Source organism: Cetorhinus maximus, unplaced genomic scaffold (assembly GCF_964194155.1).
Source record: "Cetorhinus maximus unplaced genomic scaffold, sCetMax3.hap1.1 HAP1_SCAFFOLD_1317, whole genome shotgun sequence".
Lineage (NCBI taxonomy): Eukaryota > Metazoa > Chordata > Chondrichthyes > Lamniformes > Cetorhinidae > Cetorhinus > Cetorhinus maximus.
In genome coordinates this window covers 935-25,079 of record NW_027597258.1, presented here as the reverse complement: position 1 = coordinate 25,079, position 24,145 = coordinate 935, and the positions used below count along the sequence as shown (strand labels likewise).

Genomic DNA, 24,145 nt, shown 5'->3' with positions numbered 1-24,145 from the left:
TCACTGTATAACACTGGGATACAGTACTGGTGGGGACAGGTCTGTCACTGTATCCACCGGGGTACAGTACTGGTCGGGACGGGTCTGCACTGAGTAACACTGGGGTACAGTACTGGTGCGGACGGGTCTGTCACTGTATAACACTGGGGTACAGTACTGGTGGGCACAGGTTTGTCACTATCACACTGAGGTGCAGTACTGGTGGGGACAGGTCTGTCACTGTATAACACTGGGGTACGGTACTGGTGGGCTCAGGTCCGTCACAGTATAACACTGGGGTACAGTACTGGTGGGGACGGGTCTGTCACTGTATAACACTGGGGTACAGTACTGGTGGGCACAGGTTTGTCACTATCACACTGAGGTGCAGTACTGGTGGGGACAGGTCTGTCACTGTATAACACTGTGGTACAGTACTGGTGGGGATGGGTCTGTCACTGTATAACACTGGGGTACAGGACTGCTGGGGACGGGCCTGTCACTGTATAACACTGGGGGACAGTACGGGTGGGGACGGGTCTGTCACTGTATAATACTGGGGTTCAGTTCGCGTGGGGACGGGCCTGTCACTGTATAACACTGGGGGACAGTACGTGTGTGGACAGGTCTGTCAATGTATAACACTGGGGTATGGTACTGGTGGGGACGGGTCTGTCACTGTATAACACTGGGGTACAGTACTGGTGGGGACGGGTCTGTCACTGTATAACACTGGGGTACAGTACTGGTGGGGACAGGTCTGTCACTGTATAACACTGGGGTACAGTACTGGTGTGGATGGGTCTGTCACTGTAAAACACTGGGGTACAGTACTGGTGGGGACAGGTCTGTCACTGTATAACACTCGGGTATGGTGCTGGTGGGGACGGGTCTGTCACTGTATAACACTGGGGTACAGTACTGGTGGGGACGGTTCTGTCTTTGTATAACACTGTGGTGCAGTACTGGTGGGGACAGGTCTGTGACTGTATAACACTTGGGTACAGTACTTGTGGGGACAGGTCTGTCACTGTATAACACTGGGATACAGTACTGGTGGGGACGAGTCTGTCACTGTATAACACTGGGGTATAGTACTGGTGGGGACGGGTCTGCACTGTCTCTCTATAACACTGGGATACAGTACTGGTGGGGACGTGCCTGACACTGTATAACACTGGGGTACCGTACTGATGGGGACAGGTTTGTCACTGTATAACACTGGAGTACAGTACTGGTGGGGACGGGTCTGCACTGTATAACAATGGGGTACAGTACTGGTGGGAGCTGGTCTGTCGCTGTATAACATTGGGGTACAGTACTGGTGGGGATGGGTCTGTCAGTGTATAACAGTGGGGTACGGTACTGGTTTGGACTGGTCTGTCACTGTATAACACTGTGGTACTTTACTGGTGGGGACATGCCTGTCACTGTAAAACACTGGGGTACAGGACTGCTGGGGACGGGTCTGTCACTGTATAACACTGCGGTACAGTACGCGTGGGGACGGGCCTGTCACTGTATAACACTGGGGGACAGTACGGGTTAGGATAGGTCTGTCAATGTATCACACTGGGGTATGGTACTGTTGGGGACGGGTCTGTCACTGTATAACACTGGGGTACAGTACTGGTGGGGACGTGTCTGTCACTGTATAACACTGGGGTACAGTACTGGTGGGGACATGTCTGTCACTGTATAACACTGGGGTACAGTACTGGTGTGGATGGGTCTGTCACTGTAAAACACTGGGGTACAGTACTGGTGGGGACAGGTCTGTCACTGTATAACACTGGGGTACGGTACTGGTGGGGACTGGTCTGTCACTGTATAACACGGGTACAGTACTGGTGGGGACGGGTCTGTCTCTCTATAACACTGGGATACAGTACTGGTGGGGACGGTTCTGTCTTTGTATATCACTGGGGTGCAGTACTGGTGGGGACAGGTCTGTGACTGTATAACACTAGGGTACAGTACTTGTGGGGAGAGGTCTGTCACTGTATAACACTGGGATGCAGTACTGGTGGGGACGAGTCTGTCACTGTATAACACTGGGGTATAGTACTGGTGGGGAAGGGTCTGCACTGTCTCTTTATAACACTGGGATACAGTACTGGTGGGGATGTGTCTGACACTGTAAAACACTGGGGTACAGTACTGGTGGGGATGCGTCTGTCACTGTATAACACTGGGGTACAGTTCTGGTGGAGACGGGTCTGTCACTGTATAATACTGTGGTACAGTGTTGGTGGAGACGGGTCTGTCACTGTATAACACTGGGTACAGTAGTGGTGGAGACGGGTCTGTCACTGTATAACACTGGGGTACAGTACTGGTGGGGCCAGGTCTGTCACTGTATAACACTGGGGTATAGTACTGGTGGGGACAGGTCTGTCACTGTATAACACTGGGGTACAGTACTGGTGGGGACGGGTCTGTCACTGTATAACACTGGGGTACAGTACTGGTGTGGACAGGTCTGTCACTGTATAACACTGGGGTACAGTACTGGTGGGGACAGGTCTGTCACTGTATAACACTGGGGTACAGTACTGGTGGGGACGGGTCTGTCACTGTATAACACTGTGGTTCAGTACTGGTGGGGACATGTCTGCACTGTGTAACAATGGGGTACGGTACTGGTGGGGACGGGTCTGTCATTGTATAACACTGGGGTACAGTACTGGTGGGGACGGGTCTGTCTCGCTGTAACACAGTGATACAGTACTGGTGGGGACGGGTCTGTCACTGTATAACACTGGGTTTCAGTACTGGTGGGGAAGGGTCTGTCACTGTAAAACACTGGGGTACAGTACTGGTGGGGACGTGTTTGCACTGTGTAACACTGTGGTGCGGTGCTGGTGGGGACGGGTCTGTCACTGTATAACACTGGGGTACAGTACTGGTGGGGACGGGTCTGTCACTGTATAACACTGGGGTACAGTACTGGTGGTGACGGGTCTGTCTCTCTATAATACTGGGATACAATACTGGTGGGGACGGGTCTGTCACTGTATAAAACTGGGGTACAGTACTGGTGGGGATGGGTCTGTCACTGTATAACACTGGGGTACAGTACTGGTGGGGACGGGTCTGCACTGTGTGACACTGGGGTACAGTACTGGTGGGGTCGGGTCTGTCAGTGTATAACACTGGGGTACAGTACTGGTGGGGACGGGTCTGTCACTGTATAACACTGGGGTACAGTACTGGTGGGGACGGGTCTGTCTCTCTATAACACTGGGATACAGTACTGGTGTGGACGGATCTGTCACTGTATAACACCGGGGTACAGTACTGGTGGGGACGGGTCTGCACTGTGTAACACTGGGGTACAGTACTGGTGCGGACGGGTCTGTCACTGTATAACACTGGGATACAGTACTGGTGGGGACTGGTCTGTCATTGTATATCACTGGTGTACGGTACTGTTGGGGTCAGGTCTGTCACTGTATAACACTGGGGTACTGTACTGGTGGGGACTGGTCTGTCACTGTATAACACTGGGGTACTGTACTGGTGGGCACAGGTTTGTCACTATCACACTGAGGTGCAGAACTGGTGGGGACAGGTCTGTCACTGTATAACCCTGGGGTACAGTACTGGTGGGGATGGGCCTGTCACTGTATAACTCTGGGGGACAGTACTGGTGCGGACGGGTCTCTCGCTGTATAACAAGGGTACAGTACTGGCGGAGACGGGTCTGTCAATGTATAACACTGGGGTACAGTACTGGTGGGGAATGGTCTGTCGCTATATAACACGGGGGTACAGTACTGGTGGGGACGGGTCTGTCACTGCATAACACGTGGGTACAGTACTGGTGGGGAGGGGTCTGTCACTGTATAACATTGGGGTAGAGGACTGGTTGTGGATGGGTCTGTCACTGTAAAACACTGGGGTACAGTACTGGTGGGGACGGGTCTGTCACTGTATAACAATGGGGTACATTACAGGTGGGGACGGGTCTGTCACTGATTAACACTGGGGTACTGTACTGGTGCGGACGGGTCTGTCACTGTATAACACTGGGGTACGGTACTGGTGGGGACAGGTCTGTCACTGTATAACACTGTGGTACAGTACTGGTGGGGACGGGTCTGCACTGTGTAACACTGGGGTACGGTACTGGTGGGGACGGGTCTGTCACTGTATAACACTGGGGTACAGTACTGGTTGGGACGGGTCTGTCTCTCTATAATACTGGGATACAATACTGGTGGGGATGGGTCTGTCACTGTATAAAACTGGGGTACAGTACTGGTGTGGATGGGTCTGTCACTGTATAACACTGGGGTCTAGTACTGGTGGGGACGGGTCTGCACTGTGTAACACTGGCATTCAGTACTGGTGGGGACGGCTCTGTCACTGTATAACACTGGGATACAGTACTGGTGGGGACAGGTCTGTCACTGTATCCACCGGGGTACAGTACTGGTAGGGACGGGTCTGCACTGAGTAACACTGGGGTACAGTACTGGTGCGGACGGGTCTGTCACTGTATAACACTGGGGTACAGTACTGGTGGGCACAGGTTTGTCACTATCACACTGAGGTGCAGTACTGGTGGGGACAGGTCTGTCACTGTATAACACTGGGGTACGGTACTGGTGGGCTCAGGTCCGTCACAGTATAACACTGGGGTACAGTACTGGTGGGGACGGGTCTGTCACTGTATAACACTGGGGTACAGTACTGGTGGGCACAGGTTTGTCACTATCACACTGAGGTGCAGTACTGGTGGGGACAGGTCTGTCACTGTATAACACTGTGGTACAGTACTGGTGGGGATGGGTCTGTCACTGTATAACACTGGGGTACAGGACTGCTGGGGACGGGCCTGTCACTGTATAACACTGGGGGACAGTACGGGTGGGGACGGGTCTGTCACTGTATAACACTGGGGTTCAGTACGCGTGGGGACGGGCCTGTCACTGTATAACACTGCGGGACAGTACGGGTGTGGACAGGTCTGTCAACGTATAACACTGGGGTATGGTACTGGTGGGGACGGGTCTGTCACTGTATAACACTGGGGTACAGTACTGGTGGGGACGGGTCTGTCACTGTATAACACTGGGGTACAGTACTGGTGTGGACGGGTCTGTCACTGTAAAACACTGGGGTACAGTACTGGTGCGGACGGGTCTGTCACTGTATAACACTGGGGTACGGTACTGGTGGGGACTGGTCTGTCACTGTATAACACTGTGGTACAGTACTGGTGGGGACGGGTCTGCACTGTGTAACACTGGGGTACGGTACTGGTGGGGACGGGTCTGTCACTGTATAACACTGGGGTACAGTACTGGTTGGGACGGGTCTGTCTCTCTATAATACTGGGATACAATACTGGTGGGGATGGGTCTGTCACTGTATAAAACTGGGGTACAGTACTGGTGGGGATGGGTCTGTCACTGTATAACACTGGGGTCTAGTACTGGTGGGGATGGGTCTGCACTGTGTAACACTGGCATTCAGTACTGTTGGGGACGGCTCTGTCACTGTATAACACTGGGATACAGTACTGGTGGGGACAGGTCTGTCACTGTATCCACCGGGGTACAGTACTGGTCGGGACGCGTCTGCACTGAGTAACACTGGGGTACAGTACTGGTGCGGACGGGTCTGTCACTGTATAACACTGGGGTACAGTACTGGTGGGCACAGGTTTGTCACTATCACACTGAGGTGCAGTACTGGTGGGGACAGGTCTGTCACTGTATAACACTGGGGTACGGTACTGGTGGGCTCAGGTCCGTCACAGTATAACACTGGGGTACAGTACTGGTGGGGACGGGTCTGTCACTGTATAACACTGGGGTACAGTACTGGTGGGCACAGGTTTGTCACTATCACACTGAGGTGCAGTACTGGTGGGGACAGGTCTGTCACTGTATAACACTGTGGTACAGTACTGGTGGGGATGGGTCTGTCACTGTATAACACTGGGGTACAGGACTGCTGGGGACGGGCCTGTCACTGTAAAGCACTGGGGGACAGTACGGGTGGGGACGGGTCTGTCACTGTATAACACTGGGGTTCAGTACGCGTGGGGACGGGCCTGTCAGTGTATAACACTGGGGGACAGTACGGGTGTGGACAGGTCTGTCAATGTATAACACTGGGGTATGGTACTGGTGGGGACGGGTCTGTCACTGTATAACACTGGGGTACAGTACTGGTGGGGACGGGTCTGTCACTGTATAACACTGGGGTACAGTACTGGTGGGGACAGGTCTGTCACTGTATAACACTGGGGTACAGTACTGGTGTGGATGGGTCTGTCACTGTAAAACACTGGGGTACAGTACTGGTGGGGACAGGTCTGTCACTGTATAACACTGGGGTATGGTGCTGGTGGGGACGGGTCTGTCACTGTATAACACTGGGGTACAGTACTGGTGGGGACGGTTCTGTCTTTGTATAACACTGTGGTGCAGTACTGGTGGGGACAGGTCTGTGACTGTATAACACTTGGGTACAGTACTTGTGGGGACAGGTCTGTCACTGTATAACACTGGGATACAGTACTGGTGGGGACGAGTCTGTCACTGTATAACACTGGGGTATCGTACTGGTGGGGACGGGTCTGCACTGTCTCTCTATAACACTGGGATACAGTACTGGTGGGGACGTGCCTGACACTGTATAACACTGGGGTACCGTACTGATGGGGACAGGTTTGTCACTGTATAACACTGGAGTACAGTACTGGTGGGGACGGGTCTGCACTGTATAACAATGGGGTACAGTACTGGTGGGAGCTGGTCTGTCGCTGTATAACATTGGGGTACAGTACTGGTGGGGATGGGTCTGTCAGTGTATAACAGTGGGGTACGGTACTGGTTTGGACTGGTCTGTCACTGTATAACACTGTGGTACTTTACTGGTGGGGACATGCCTGTCACTGTAAAACACTGGGGTACAGGACTGCTGGGGACGGGTCTGTCACTGTATAACACTGCGGTACAGTACGCGTGGGGACGGGCCTGTCACTGTATAACACTGGGGGACAGTACGGGTTAGGATAGGTCTGTCAATGTATCACACTGGGGTATGGTACTGTTGGGGACGGGTCTGTCACTGTATAACACTGGGGTACAGTACTGGTGGGGACGTGTCTGTCACTGTATAACACTGGGGTACAGTACTGGTGGGGTCATGTCTGTCACTGTATAACACTGGGGTACAGTACTGGTGTGGACGGGTCTGTCACTGTAAAACACTGGGGTACAGTACTGGTGGGGACAGGTCTGTCACTGTATAACACTGGGGTACGGTACTGGTGGGGACTGGTCTGTCACTGTATAACACGGGTACAGTACTGGTGGGGACGGGTCTGTCTCTCTATAACACTGGGATACAGTACTGGTGGGGACGGTTCTGTCTTTGTATATCACTGGGGTGCAGTACTGGTGGGGACAGGTCTGTGACTGTATAACACTAGGGTACAGTACTTGTGGGGAGAGGTCTGTCACTGTATAACACTGGGATGCAGTACTGGTGGGGACGAGTCTGTCACTGTATAACACTGGGGTATAGTACTGGTGGGGAAGGGTCTGCACTGTCTCTTTATAACACTGGGATACAGTACTGGTGGGGATGTGTCTGACACTGTATAACACTGGGGTACGGTACTGGTGGGGACGGGTCTGTCACTGTATAACACTGGGGTACAGTACTGGTGAGGACGGGTCTTTCTCTCTGTAACACTGGGATACAGTACTGGTGGGGACGGGTCTGTCGCTGTATAACACTGGGTTTCAGTACTGGTGGGGACGGGTCTGTCACTGTAAAACACTGGGGTACAGTACTGGTGGGGATGCGTCTGTCACTGTATAACACTGGGGTACAGTTCTGGTGGAGACGGGTCTGTCACTGTATAATACTGTGGTACAGTGTTGGTGGAGACGGGTCTGTCACTGTATAACACTGGGTACAGTAGTGGTGGAGACGGGTCTGTCACTGTATAACACTGGGGTACAGTACTGGTGGGGCCAGGTCTGTCACTGTATAACACTGGGGTATAGTACTGGTGGGGACAGGTCTGTCACTGTATAACACTGGGGTACAGTACTGGTGGGGACGGGTCTGTCACTGTATAACACTGGGGTACAGTACTGGTGTGGACAGGTCTGTCACTGTATAACACTGGGGTACAGTACTGGTGGGGACAGGTCTGTCACTGTATAACACTGGGGTACAGTACTGGTGGGGACGGGTCTGTCACTGTATAACACTGTGGTTCAGTACTGGTGGGGACATGTCTGCACTGTGTAACAATGGGGTACGGTACTGGTGGGGACGGGTCTGTCATTGTATAACACTGGGGTACAGTACTGGTGGGGACGGGTCTGTCTCGCTGTAACACAGTGATACAGTACTGGTGGGGACGGGTCTGTCACTGTATAACACTGGGTTTCAGTACTGGTGGGGAAGGGTCTGTCACTGTAAAACACTGGGGTACAGTACTGGTGGGGACGTGTTTGCACTGTGTAACACTGTGGTGCGGTGCTGGTGGGGACGGGTCTGTCACTGTATAACACTGGGGTACAGTACTGGTGGGGACGGGTCTGTCACTGTATAACACTGGGGTACAGTACTGGTGGTGACGGGTCTGTCTCTCTATAATACTGGGATACAATACTGGTGGGGACGGGTCTGTCACTGTATAAAACTGGGGTACAGTACTGGTGGGGATGGGTCTGTCACTGTATAACACTGGGGTACAGTACTGGTGGGGACGGGTCTGCACTGTGTGACACTGGGGTACAGTACTGGTGGGGTCGGGTCTGTCAGTGTATAACACTGGGGTACAGTACTGGTGGGGACGGGTCTGTCACTGTATAACACTGGGGTACAGTACTGGTGGGGACGGGTCTGTCTCTCTATAACACTGGGATACAGTACTGGTGTGGACGGATCTGTCACTGTATAACACCGGGGTACAGTACTGGTGGGGACGGGTCTGCACTGTGTAACACTGGGGTACAGTACTGGTGCGGACGGGTCTGTCACTGTATAACACTGGGATACAGTACTGGTGGGGACTGGTCTGTCATTGTATATCACTGGTGTACGGTACTGTTGGGGTCAGGTCTGTCACTGTATAACACTGGGGTACTGTACTGGTGGGGACTGGTCTGTCACTGTATAACACTGGGGTACTGTACTGGTGGGCACAGGTTTGTCACTATCACACTGAGGTGCAGAACTGGTGGGGACAGGTCTGTCACTGTATAACCCTGGGGTACAGTACTGGTGGGGATGGGCCTGTCACTGTATAACTCTGGGGGACAGTACTGGTGCGGACGGGTCTCTCGCTGTATAACAAGGGTACAGTACTGGCGGAGACGGGTCTGTCAATGTATAACACTGGGGTACAGTACTGGTGGGGAATGGTCTGTCGCTATATAACACGGGGGTACAGTACTGGTGGGGACGGGTCTGTCACTGCATAACACGTGGGTACAGTACTGGTGTGGATGGGTCTGTTACTGTAAAACACTGGGGTACAGTACTGGTGGGGACAGGTCTGTCACTGTATAACACTGGGGTACGGTACTGGTGGGGACGGGTCTGTCACTGTATAACACTGGGGTACAGTACTGGTGGGGACGGGTCTGTCTCTCTATAACACTGGGATACAGGACTGGTGGGGACGGGTCTGTCTTTGTATAACACTGGGCTGCAGTACTGGTGGGGACAGGTCTGTGACTGTATAAAACTTGGGTACAGTACTTGTGGGGACAGGTCTGTCACTGTATTACTTTGGGATACAGTACTGGTGGGGACGGGTCTGTTACGGTATAACACTGGGGTACTGTACTGGTGGGGACGGGTCTGTTACTGTATAATACTGGGGTGCAGTACTGGTGGGGACTGGTCTGTCACTGTATAACACTTGGGTACAGTACTTGTGGGCACAGGTTTGTCACTATCACACTGAGGTGCAGTACTGGTGGGGACAGGTCTGTCACTGTATAACACTGGGGTACAGTACTGGTGGGGACGGGTCTGTCACTGTATAACACTGGGGTACAGTACTGATGGGGACAGGTTTGTCACTGTATAACACTGGGGTACAGTACTGGTGGGGACGGGTTTGCACTGTATAACAATGGGGTACATTACTGGTGGGGACGGGTCTGTCACTGATTAACACTGGGGTACTGTACTGGTGCGGACGGGTCTGTCACTGTATAACACTGGGGTACGGTACTGGTGGGGACAGGTCTGTCACTGTATAACACTGTGGTACAGTACTGGTGGGGACGGGTCTGCACTGTGTAACACTGGGGTACGGTACTGGTGGGGACGGGTCTGTCACTGTATAACACTGGGGTACAGTACTGGTTGGGACGGGTCTGTCTCTCTATAATACTGGGATACAATACTGGTGGGGATGGGTCTGTCACTGTATAAAACTGGGGTACAGTACTGGTGGGGATGGGTCTGTCACTGTATAACACTGGGGTCTAGTACTGGTGGGGACGGGTCTGCACTGTGTAACACTGGCATTCAGTACTGGTGGGGACGGCTCTGTCACTGTATAACACTGGGATACAGTACTGGTGGGGACAGGTCTGTCACTGTATCCACCGGGGTACAGTACTGGTCGGGACGGGTCTGCACTGAGTAACACTGGGGTACAGTACTGGTGCGGACGGGTCTGTCACTGTATAACACTGGGGTACAGTACTGGTGGGCACAGGTTTGTCACTATCACACTGAGGTGCAGTACTGGTGGGGACAGGTCTGTCACTGTATAACACTGGGGTACTGTACTGGTGGGGTCAGTTCCGTCACTGTATAACACTGGGGTACAGTACTGGTGGGGACGGGTCTGTCACTGTATAACACTGGGGTACAGTACTGGTGGGGACGGGTCTGTTACGGTATAACACTGGGGTACTGTACTGGTGAGGATGGGTCTGTTACTGTATAATACTGGGGTGCATTACTGGTGGGGACGGGTCTGTCACTGTATAACACTGGGGTACAGTACTTGTGGGCACAGGTTTGTCACTATCACACTGAGGTGCAGTACTGGTGGGGACAGGTCTGTCACTGTATAACACTGGGGTACAGTACTGGTGGGGACGGGTCTTTCACTGTATACACTGGGGTACAGTACTGATGGGGACAGGTTTGTCACTGTATAACACTGGGGTACAGTACTGGTGGGGACGGGTTTGCACTGTATAACAATGGGGTACATTACTGGTGGGGACGGGTCTGTCACTGTATACCACTGGGGTACAGTACTGGTGCGGACGGGTCTGTCACTGTATAACACTGGGGTACGGTACTGGTGGGGACAGGTCTGTCACTGTATAACACTGTGGTACAGTACTGGTGGGGACGGGTTTGCACTGTGTAACACTGTGGTGCGGTGCTGGTGGGGACGGGTCTGTCACTGTATAACACTGGGGTACAGTACTGGTGGGGACGGGTCTGTCACTGTATAACACTGGGGTACAGTACTGGTGGGAACGGGTCTGTCTCTCTATAACACTGGGATACAGTACTGGTGGGGACGTGCCTGACACTGTATAACACTGGGCTACCGTACTGATGGGGACAGGTTTGTCACTGTATAACACTGGAGTACAGTACTGGTGGGGACGGATCTGCACTGCATAACAATGGGGTACAGTACTGGTGGGGGCTGGTCTGTCGCTGTATAACACTGGGGTACAGTACTGGTGGGGATGGGTCTGTCAGTGTATAACACTGGGGTACGGTACTGGTTTGGACTGGTCTGTCACTGTATAACACTGTGGTACTTTACTGGTGGGGACATGCCTGTCACTGTAAAACACTGGGGTACAGGACTGCTGGGGACGGGTCTGTCACTGTATAACACTGCGGTACAGTACGCGTGGGGACGGGCCTGTCACTGTATAACACTGGGGGACAGTACGGGTGGGGACAGGTCTGTCAATGTATCACACTGGGGTATGGTACTGTTGGGGACGGGTCTGTCACTGTATAACACTGGGGTACAGTACTGGTGGGGACGGGTCTGTCACTGTATAACACTGGGGTACAGTACTGGTGGGGACAGGTCTGTCACTGTATAACTCTGGGGTACAGTACTGGTGTGGATGGGTCTGTCACTGTATAACACTGGGGTACAGTACTGGTGGGGACAGGTCTGTCACTGTATAACACTGGGGTACAGTACTTGTGGGGACAGGTCTGTCACTGTATAACACTGGGATACAGTACTGGTGGGGACGGGTCTGTCACTGTATAACACTGGGGTATAGTACTGGTGGGGAAGGGTCTGCACTGTCTCTCTATAACACTGGGATACAGTACTGGTGGGGATGTGTCTGACACTGTATAACACTGGGGTACAATACTGATGGGGACAGGTTTGTCACTGTATGACACTGGGGTACAGTACTGGTGGGGACGGGTCTGCACTGTATAACAATGGGGTACAGTAATGGTGGGGGCTGGTCTGTCGCTGTATAACACTGGGGTACAGTACTGGTGGGGACAGGTCTGTCACTGTATAACACTGGGGTACAGTACTGGTGGGGACGGGTCTGTCTCTCTGAAACACTGGGATACAGTACTGGTGGGGACGGGTCTGTCAGTGTATAACACTGGAGTACAGTACTGGTGGGGACGGGTCTGTCTCACTATAACACTGGGATACAGTACTGGTGGGGACGGGTCTGTCACTGTATAACACTGGGGTACAGTACTGGTGGGGACGGGTCTGCACTGTGTAACACTGGGGTACAGTACTGGTGGGGACAGGTCTGTCACTGTATAACACTGGGGCATAGTACTGGTGTGGACAGATCTTTCACTGTATAACACTGGGGTACAGTACTGGTGAGGATGCGTCTGTCACTGTATAACACTGGGGTACAGTACTGGTGGAGACGGGTCTGTCACTGTATAACACTGGGGTACAGTACTGGTGGGGACGGGTCTGTCACTGTATAACACTGGGGTACAGTACTGGTGGGGACGGGTCTGTCACTGTATAACACTGGGGTGCAGTACTGGTGTGGACAGGTCTGTCACTGTGTAACACTGGGGTACAGTACTGGTCGGGATGGGTCTGTTACTGTAGAACACTGGAGTAAAATATTCGTGGGGATAGGATTCTGAATGGTGTTGGTAATGCTCGGATTATTCAGAATCAATGAATTTCATCTGGTGCAGATTCTTAGCTTCTCTTTTCGACTTACTTACCTGTTGTCACAATCAACTTGTTGATCTGTTGGCTTTATCAAGTTAGCCGCTCTGTACAACAAGCCGCTGGTTCTCTTTGCAGGCTTGGGCCAGTGGACCTGCTGTGGAGTTGCAAAGCTGTGTGTTTAGTGTTGATATTCTTGTACGATCTGCATCTTCTGGCGAACTTGTGAGAAGGTAATGATACACTTGACGACTTTGAGAATTCATTCCTTGTGGGGATGTTCCCACAACATCATCTCCATCACCATCATCTCCATCACTATCATCTCCATGACCACCATTTCCATCAACACCATCTCCATCACCATCATCTCCATGACCACCATCTCCATCACCACCATCTCTATCACCACCATCTCCATCACCACCATCTCCATCACCACCATCTCCATCACCATCATCTCCATCACCATCATCTCCATCACTATCATCTCCATGACCATCTCCATCAACACCATCTCCATCAACACCATCTCCATCAACACCATCTCCATGACCATCATCTCCATCACCACCATCTCCATCACCACCATCTCCATCACCATCATTTCCATCACTATCATCTCCATGACCACCATCTCCATCACCACCATCTCCATCACCATCATCTCCATCACCATCATCTCCATCACCATCATCTCCATGACCACCATCTCCATCACCACCATCTCCATCACCATCATCTCCATCTCCATCACTATCATCTCCATCATCACCATCATCTCCATCACCTCCATCAACATCACCTCCATCACCACCATCTCCATCACTATCATCTCCATCATCACCATCATCTCCATCAGCATCATCTCCATCTCCATCACCATCATCTCCATCACCATCATCTCCATCACCACCATCACCATCATCTCCATCACCATCATCTCCATCACCATCATCTCCATCTCCATCACCACCATCTCCATCACCATCATCTCCATCACCACCACCTCCATCACCATCATCTCCATCACCACCATCTCCATCACCATCACCACCATCTCCATCATCTCCATCAGCATCATCTCCATCTCCATCACCATCACCACCATCTCCATCAGCATCATCTCTATCAGCATCATCTCCATCACCATCATGTCCATCACCATCACCACCATCTCCATCACCATCATCTCCATCACCATGTCCATCACCACCATCTCTATCACCATCATCTCCATCACCACCATCTCCATCACCACCATCTCCATCACCACCATCTCCATCACCACCATCTCCATCACCATCATCTCCATCACCATCATCTCCATCACCACCATCTCCATCACCTCCATCACCACCATCTCCATCACCACCATCTCCATCACCACCATCTCCATCACCACCATCTCCATCACCACCATCTCCATCACCATCATCTCCATCACCACCATCTCCATCACCACCATCTCCATCACCACCATCTCCATCACCATCATCTCCATCACCACCATCTCCATCACCACCATCTCCATCACCACCATCTCCATCACCACCATCTCCATCACCACCATCTCCATCATCTCCATCACCACCATCTCCATCACCACCATCACCACCATCTCCATCACCACCATCTCCATCACCACCATCTCCATCATCTCCATCACCACCATCTCCATCACCACCATCACCACCATCTCCATCACCACCATCTCCATCACCACCATCTCCATCACCATCATCTGCATCACCATCATCTGCATCACCATCATCTCCATCACCATCATCTCCATCACCACCATCTCCATCACCACCATCTCCATCACCACCATCTCCATCACCACCATCTCCATCACCACCATCTCCATCACCACCATCTCCATCACCATCTGTTAAATCTGAGGGGGACTCATGTGCTTGTGGGCTTCCCAGGCTGACAAAGTCAACGTGCGTTTGTAAAAGGGAAATGGTGTTTGACCTATTTATTGGAGTCCTTTGAGGATGTAACTAGTCGACTCGGCAAAGGGGAACCAGTAGATGTGGTGTACTTGGATTGTCAAAAGGCATTTGATAAAGTGGCACACACAAGGTTAAAATAGCAAGACAGGGGCTCATGGAGTGGGGGTGTTACATTAGCACGGATCGAGGGTCGGTTAATGGGCAGAGAGCACCAACAAAGGGAGTATTTTCAAGTCGGTAGACTTTAATTTGTATTTTTATTTACAATCTACATTAATGATGAAGAGTGAAAGAGTAATGTATCTAAGTTAGCTGACGATGCAAAGCTAGACGGGAATCCAAGCTGTGAGGAGGCCACAAAGAGGCTAGAGAGAGAGATATCGGCAAGTAAGTGAAAGGACAACAAGGTGGCAGCTTTATTAAAAACTCTTTCAGGCATTTGGGTGTTGCTGGTGAGGCCAGCGACTTTTATAGTCCTTGAGAAGTTGGTAGTTGAGCTGCAGCCTTGAACCGCTGCAGTCCGTGTGGAGTGTAATGTGGGTTAAGTGTGAGTTTATTCACTTTGGCAGTGAGAATAGAGAAGCAGAATATTCTTCTGAATAAGTGTGATGTTTGTAACTGTTGATATTCGAGGTCATTGGGTGCACTCGCACAAGAAAGTTTGCATGTAGGTGCAGCAAGCAATCAGGAAGGCAAATGACATGTTGGCCTTCACTGCCTGGGAATTGGGGTTCAAGAGTGACGAGTCTTGCTCCGATTGTGCAGGGCTTTGGTGAGACCACAGCTGGAGTACTGTGTACAGTTTTGGTCTCCATATTTAAGGGAGGACCCACTTGCATCGGAGGCAGTACAGCGAAGGTTCACCAGATTGTTCCCTGAGATGACAGTGCTGTCCTGTGAGAGACCGAGTAAAGCGAGTTTATAATCTCATTTGAAACGGCCAGTATTCTGACGGGGTTTGACAGGGTAGATAACCGAGAGGTCGCTTCCCCCTGGCTGGGGAATCTAGAACTGGGGCGTCCAGTCTCAGGAGAGAGAGAGAGGCTGATCATTTAGGACAGAGAGGAGGAGAAATTTCTTCACTTCACTCAGAGGGCTGTGACTCTTAGGAATTCTCTACCTTAAGAGGGTTGTGGATGCTCCGTCGCTGAACGGATTCAGGACTGAGGTAGCTTTGGTTTCTCGGGATTTGAGTGATCGGGAGAGCGGGCGGGAGTTAAGCCCGATGATCAGGCACGATTGTATTAAATGGTGCAGCAGGTTCGAGGGGCTGTGTGGTCGACTCCTGCTCCTGTTTCTTATATTCACAGATGCAGCTGGATGCCGGAGTGTGAGGCACACGGCAGATTCCCTGCGGCCCCGCTCACTCCGCTTTACCGAGCCGGCGGGTCTCAGACAGTTTTTCCGTTTAGGATAAAACTGGCATCAATTCCTCTCGGTTGGAAGAGGGAAGGGGGTGGGTGGCTGGTGGTGTTGGTGTGAGGAAGGGTCGACATCAGCCAGGGTTGCTGCCCCCGATCGCCGCCCTGCTGGGAAGTGCACGGGCGTTTGCGGGGGGGTGGGGGGCTCCATTCTGCGATGCAACCCCATGCTGAATAGCCTTCCCCTTATCGCAAGTGGAGCGACTTCTCTGGTGGGGGAAACCGGGAGACAGTGGCTTAAGGTGGAGCCGTAGCCCAGACTTGAGAAGTGGGCTGTCAGGTGTTGTTGGATGGTGGGGGCCGGGGGGTGGGGGGAAGAGAAAGGTAAGATCGCAAAACTTCCCTCTTGAGGCGCTGAATTCCTTGGGAGCGTTGGGAGCCCAGTTAATACACGGTGTAGTCTCGATCTTCCTCTCTCTTATTCAACGCCTCTCCCCCGACCACTGTGTGTGTGTGTGTATGGATTTTCATCGAATGATACAGCACAGGAGGCCACTCGATCCACCACACCTATACTAGCTCATTGAAAGAGCTATACAATTAGTCCCACTCCTGCTCTTGAAAGATTTTTTTTTTAAATCTTCATTTAATAGTCAAGCATCCTCAACAGCCACAGCGTTATGTCAAACAGTTTACATTACATGTCAGTTCTGGGTGGAGAAGCAGGAAGGTGGCCTGCGGCTTTGAGGCTGACCCCTTCCCAATCGAAGTTGACAGTTCCGCGGTCCACGTCGCCTTCAAACATCAGCCGTGGTGCCGCGGGCTTCTGAGCGACTGCAGCAAGCTTCGCAGCCCTTGGGGTTGGATCAGGCAGGAGTGTGATGCCTTCTGCGGTCGAGTTTACCGTCCGGATGTGCTCGTGCAGACGGCTCCCCCTTGGGCTGGGGTGATCAAGGACACTCTGTTAAGCAAGATAGGAGGCGGGTCCTGGGGAAGGGTGGGGGGAGAGAGGAATTGTGTGGGAATATGAGGGAATGAAAGGGAGCCTCTATCTGCACGCCAGTCAGTGAGCGGGTTGGATTGAGGATTCCAGTTCTAGAAAGCCCAGCAAGTGAAACATTTGGTGGTCGGTGCTAACATTGGCTTGTTTTATGTTCGAGTCTTGGATTCAAGTCCAGCTCACAGTATAAGGGAATGTGAGGTCAGGAGTGCAGTGCAGAAAGGGGCATTTTTTGATTAAATCACCAAGTGATTAGAAGGCTCTCCTTTGAGATGAGGGCTCAGGAGAGTGTAGAGGGAGCTTTACTCTGTATCTAACCCCGTGCTGTACCTGTCCTGGGAGTGTTTGATGGGGACAGTGTAGAGGGAGCTTTACTCTGTATCTAACCCCGTGCTGTACCTGTCCTGGGAGTGTTTGATGGGGACAGTGTAGAGGGAGCTTTACTCTGTATCTAACCCCGTGCTGTACCTGTCCTGGGAGTGTTTGATGGGGACAGTGTAGAGGGAGCTTTACTCTGTATCTAACCCCGTGCTGTACCTGTCCTGGGAGTGTTTGATGGGGACAGTGTAGAGGGAGCTTTACTCTGTATCTAACCCCGTGCTGTACCTGTCCTGGGAGTGTTTGATGGGGACAGTGTAGAGGGAGCTTTACTCTGTATCTAACCCCGTGCTGTACCTGTCCTGGGAGTGTTTGATGGGGACAGTGTAGAGGGAGCTTTACTCTGTATCTAACCCCGTGCTGTACCTGTCCTGGGAGTGTTTGATGGGGACAGTGTAGAGGGAGCTTTACTCTGTATCTAACCCCGTGCTGTACCTGTCCTGGGAGTGTTGGAGAGGGTGGCCCTAAAATGTATTGTCCAGACCTATCTATTAGTGTCGCAATATGAATATGGCTGCGACGTGTCAATCACTGTGTTAAATTTAGTGGAGGGCTGGCTATCTCAGTGAGTCCATGAGGAGTGAGTGGAGGGACAGAGAGAGGGAGGGGAGATTCTGTACCGCTGAGTTTTGGTTACTGTGAGGGGAGGGGCTGGGGAAACTGCTGCAAAAGTGACCGATATTCGGCCTCATGAACATCACCCTCGTGCATAAACTTGCGGGAGGAGTGCGAGGTTGTCGTGGGGGGCGTGGAGGGTTTGCAACCCCAATTTCTGCCCCCAACCCCCACCCAACCCCTCACGTTATCGAGTCCCTTTTCTTTCGGAAGGGCCCCTTTAATCTTTTCCAAACACTGTCCTTGCTCTTCCCACGCCTCTCCTGTGCCAGCACAGCTTCCTTCTCCTTCCTCCGGATCTCCCTCACCATGGCGTGGAACACGTCGTCGATGAAATAGCGCAGGGCCGCCGAGGTCTCATAGAACGGGCAGCTAAACTCCCGGGCCAGGACCGCGCCCTCCTCCTTCGACACCTGGGTAAGAAGCAAAGGAGAGGGGGGGGGTAACGAGAGGCTTAACTGGTAAACCCGGAACTGACCCCCTGTCCCTCGGGACAGCCGGGACTGAGTCCCGCCTCTCCACACCCACCCCCCCAACCCCCAGCTCCATGACAGAGCCGGACACAGCAAAGCTCTGCCCCTGAATTACACAGAAAGCCACTTGCCCCCTGACGGGGCAGAAAAGGGTTTCTGCAGCTCACGCCCTCTCGCTTAACTCTTCACTGGAAAATCCACTTCATTTGCCCTCTCCCGACTTTTTCCGCCCTGTTCCTGAACCCCCACCCCCTCCCTCCCTCCCTCCCCTCCCCTCCCTCCCTCCCCTCTCCCCCCTCCCTCCCTCCCCTCCAAGCGTCCGCGTCTCGTGGGAGACGCTCAGCGGAGCTGGGAAACGGCCGCCTCGAGAACCCCCGGCGCTGCTGGAGCTCGGGGCGATGCCCTCCGCAGTGGAATTGCCTGCTGTTTTTGGGGGTTCGGCGTACACGGGCTGGTCACTCGGGGTGAGACACTGGAGAGGGCCTGGCAGGCGCGGGAGGGGTTAAGCCGAGGCCTCACCCTTCCCCCTTCAGGTGGAGCGTACCAGATCCCAGGCGCACTGTTTCGAAGGAGAGCAGTGGGCGAGGGGGTTTTTGGGGGTGGGGGTGGGGGTGGGGGTGGGGGTGGGGGTGGGGGGGCAGGAATTCTCCCCGGTGTCCCTTTGGGTGGGGGTGGGGGTGGGGGGGCAATGTTTATCCCTCAACCAACATCACCAAAAGCGCAGTTGACCTGGGTCACTACCTGGCAATGCTGTTTGTGGGATCTTGCTGTGCGCACACGCGGGCTGCCGCGCTTCCGACATTACAACGGCGTCGACAACGCCGGGTGGGGGGAGATTGGCTGCAGACGGCATCGAGACGTCCCGAGGTCAGGGAAGGCGCTACAGAAATGCAAGTTCTTCACGGACCAAATTGCAGGCTGACTGGGTGGGACCGAAGCTGATCCAGCTTCTCTCGGGCGTGTCTCGAGGGGAGGGCAGGGGGTACACACCCACCCACCCACCCACCCACCCACCCACCAGACATGACCCCATGTGCCGCTGGGCCACGAGCCCCCACGACGGGCCATTTACCTGTCGAAGGTTGCACAGGTCCGACTTGTTCCCCACCAGCACCACCGGGATGTCGTAGGTGTGCCGCACCCGGTAGATCAGCTGCTTGAACTCGATGGCCTCCTGGAAGCTGCGGCGGTCGGTGATGGAGTAGCAGATGATGAAGCCCTCGCCCCCGCGCATGTACTGGTCCCTCATGGCCGTAAACTCTGCCTGAAAGGTCGCAGCAGATCGGGGTCAGACGCGTGGTGGCTCCAGTCTTCGTCACACCCTCCGCCGGCCCACTGCACCCACCCACCCACCCACCCCTGGCACCCACCCACCCACCCACCCCTGGCACCCACCCACCCACCCACCCCTGGCACCCACCCACCCACCCCTGGCACCCACCCACCCCTGGCACCCACCCACCCACCCCTGGCACCCGCCCCATCCACAACCAGGCCAGAATCGCCCACCCGCCCTCGCTCAGCGGGTACCACTCTCCCCACCACCCCCCACCACCCCCTGCTTCCCAGGGACACGGATTCCAATCCCACTCCGCAGACTCGAGCGCACAATCCAGCCTGAGGCTCGCAGTGCCGCACAGAGGGAGGGCCGCACAGAGGGAGGGCCGCACAGAGGGAGGGCCGCACAGAGGGAGTGCCGCACAGTCAGAGGCGGGGAGAGGACTGGGAAAAGTGCCCTTCAAACATCTTTTCGTCGTTTTGAAACCCCAACATTAGGGTCACCCGATTCATCCCCCACACTCGAGGCGTTACAAACCCAGACCATGTATCCCCACCCCAGGGACTTCACCCACCCACCCACACCTCCGGGACTTACCCCCACCCACCCACACCTCCAGGACTTCCACCCACACACACCTCCGGGACTTACCCCCACCCACCCACCCACCCACACACACCTCCGGGACTTACCCACACACACCTCCGGGACTTACCCCCACCCACCCACCCACCCACCCACACACACCTCCGGGACTTACCCACACACACCTCCGGGACTTACCCACACACACCTCCGGGACTTACCCCCACCCACCCACCCACCCACCCACACACACCTCCGGGACTTACCCACACACACCTCCGGGACTTACCCCCACCCACCCACCCACCCACCCACACACACCTCCGGGACTTACCCCCACCCACCCACCCCAACCCCCGGGACTTGGCCCTTTAGTGGTGGAGGTGGGGTCTTGAGGAGCCACGTTATGGTGGTCTTCCAGTGTTGTCAGGTTAATGTTGACCCCTTGTGAACCCACCTGCCCTGCTGTGTCCAGAATGTCCAGATGTGCTGACTCATCATCGATTCGAACTCTTGTTTTGTAGGCGTCCTCTGAGAAAAGCAGAGGGTTTTAGAATAAAATTCATCACCAGAACGAAGGAAACCTCTGACCACCTTCACCTCCTAATATCGTCACCTGTCACCCTATAACCTCGACCCTTCCCAACCTCTGTAACCTACCCCAGCCCCTACACCCCTCCCTATCGCTGTAACCTCCTCCAGCCCCTACACCCCTCCCTATCTCTGTAACCTCCTCCAGCCCCTACACCCCTCCCTATCTCTGTAACCTCCTCCAGCCCCTACACCCCTCCCTATCTCTGTAACCTCCTCCAGCCCCTACACCCCTCCCTATCTCTGTAACCTCCTCCAGCCCCTACAACCCTGTGAGGTCTCTGCGCTCCTCCAATTCCGGCCTCCTGTGCATCCCCCGTCACTCCTCCATTGGCGGCTGTGCCTTGAACTGCCTGAGCCTAAGGTTTGAAATTCACTCCCTAAATCTCCCTGTCTCTCTCTCTCCCTCTCTCTCTCTCTCTCTCCCCGTCGCGCTCTCTCTCTCTCTCTTCCCGTCACACTCTCCCCTCTCCCCACCCCTCTCTCTCTCTCCTTCACTCCACCACTTCCCCCTCCCTCCGCCTCTCTCTCTCTCTTTCTCTCTGCCTCTCTCATGTTCCCCCCCTTATGATGCTCCTTAAACCTGTGCTTTCGTTACCTGTCCTAATGCCTCCTTATGAGTCTCGATGTCACATTTTGTTCGATAACACTTCTGTAAAGTGCCTTGGGGATGTTTTATTTTGTTAAAGGCAATGGAAAAATTAAAGTTATTACTTAACCACCTGCCAGCATTTACTACTCTCAACTGTCATGCTGGAATTCACCAGGAGGAGGTAATGGTTCCAGAACACCAAGCTATTAAATCAGCGTGCTTAGATACAGAGTAAACTCCCTCTACACCATCCCCATCAAACACTCCCAGGACAGGTACAGCAAGGGGTTAGATACAGAGTAAAGCTCCCTCTACACTGTCCCCATCAAACACTCCCAGGACAGGTACAGCACGGGCTTAGATACAGAGTAAACTCCCTCTACACCGTCCCCATCAAACACTCCCAGGACAGGTACAGCACGGGGTTAGATACAGAGTAAAACTTCCTCTACACTGTCCCCATCAAACACTCCCAGGGCAGGTACAGCACGGGGTTGGATACAGAGTAAAGCTCCCTCTACTCTGTCCCCATCAAACACTCCCAGGGCAGGTACAGCACGGGGTTAGATACAGAGTAAAGCTCCCTCTACACCGTCCCCATCAAACACTCCCAGGACAGGTACAGCACGGGGTTAGATACAGAGTAAAGCTCCCTCTACACCGTCCCCATCAAACACTCCCAGGACAGGCACAGCACGGGGTTAGATACAGAGTAAAACTTCCTCTACACTGACCCCATCAAACACTCCCAGGTCAGGTACAGCACGGGGTTAGATACAGAGTAAAGCTCCCTCTACACTGTCCCCATCAAACACTCCTGGATGTGCTTTGTGTGATGGCTGCATCACCAAACGGAATCATTCAGGTTGAAGCGGTTACTTACCGATTGTTGGATCGTGATAATCGAGGAAGCGATGGCTGATGAACTGCATTGTCATGGCTGCAAGGAGAAAATCAAATTAACCCTCCAGACGTGACTGCCTATAACATTGCAATCTTGGCTGGGATAGAGACGTTTGAGCAGTTGTTCGTCAATCACGCGATTGCACTGCTATCAGTGACTGGGATGGATTTTACGCACTTAGTTTGTATTGTGTCACTCTCCTCCACTCACTGCTTTAATCTGGACAGATCACAGTGCTTTTATGATTATAAAGTTGCTGTGATTTTGGTCACAAGGTCTCCTTGCTGTAGTTCATAGAGGATCTTAAATGAACTTTGTGGTTTAAGTAGATACTGTAGACTGTTTGCTGTAGTGAGCTGTTTAAATAGACTGTAGACTATTTGCTGTAGTCCACTGCTTAAATAGACTATTTAAATAATACTCAACAGCAAACAGCCTATAAAGTCTGTAGACTGTTTCCTATAATGTGCTATTTAAATAGACTCTGTAGACTTTTTGCTATGGTGTACTGTTTAAATAGACTCAACTGCTGTCGTGCACAATTTAAATAGACTCTGTAGACCGTTTGCTGTGAGTCCTGCTATAATACCGACCCCCACCATTTCCTCCTTAACTGACAGTCTCTGGCATTTACTGATATTACTATCCTGGACCCCAGTACCAGGCTATTTGGAAATGCCAACACAATAAGTGTTAACAAGAAATCTGAACAATCCACTCTGCTCAGGGCTCAGTTTGTAAATTTACTTGTCTACAGTGAGCGTTACTCAGACTGTCGGAGTCCATCCCCAGTCCTTGTGTTCCAATTCCTCCGAGGCCTTGTCCTTTCCTATCTCTGTAATCTCCTCTAGTCCTGCAACCCTCCGAGATCTCTGCACTCCTCTTTAGCATCCCTGATTTCCACCTTTGGTGGCCATGCCCCTTTAGCTGCCTGGGCCCCGAAGTTCTGGAATTCTCTCTCTCTCGCTTGCTCTCTCTCTCTCTCGTGCCTTCGCTTTCTCTCCTCCTTGAAGATGCTCCTAAAAACCCAATTGTTCAACCAGGCTTTTAGTCACCTGTCCCTCGTATCTCCTTATGTGCCAAAGGGAATTCAATCTGGAAAAGTGTGGGGTGATGCATTTTGGGGGGGAGGGCAAACAAAGCCAGGGAAGTTATCGAGAGGGGGTTGAGCAAGTGAGAGACCTTGGAGTCCATGTCCACAGGTCCCTGAAGGTGGAAGGACAAGTGGAAAACACGGTCAAGAAAGCATATAGAAT

At 52.9% G+C, this 24,145-nt stretch overlaps 1 protein-coding gene across 1 annotated transcript; it reads right to left on the bottom strand.

Moving 5' to 3' along the window:
- Nucleotides 1-17,108: 17,108 nt before the first annotated feature.
- On the bottom strand, nucleotides 17,109-22,945 carry LOC144676049 (GTP-binding protein Rit1-like). Its single transcript, XM_078536567.1, has 4 exons — nucleotides 22,869-22,945; nucleotides 21,260-21,333; nucleotides 20,011-20,202; nucleotides 17,109-18,878 (listed from the first exon to the last, which is right to left on the bottom strand). Exons 1-4 carry the CDS (start codon nucleotides 22,921-22,923, stop codon nucleotides 18,648-18,650), a joined length of 552 nt encoding a protein of 183 aa, XP_078392693.1. The 5' UTR covers nucleotides 22,924-22,945; the 3' UTR covers nucleotides 17,109-18,647.
- Nucleotides 22,946-24,145: the final 1,200 nt, after the last annotated feature.

Bases quoted from the DNA above. Each gene is read 5' to 3' on its own strand.
- LOC144676049 (XM_078536567.1), bottom strand. From the start codon at position 22,923: ATGACAATGCAGTTCATCAGCCATCGCTTCCTCGATTATCACGATCCA. The intron at 21,334-22,868 runs GTAAGTAACCGC...TGCTTTTCTCAG, and splicing joins TTATCACGATCCAACAATCG to AGGACGCCTACAAAACAAGA. The intron at 20,203-21,259 runs GTGGGTTCACAA...GCGACCTTTCAG, and splicing joins TTCTGGACACAGCAGGGCAG to GCAGAGTTTACGGCCATGAG.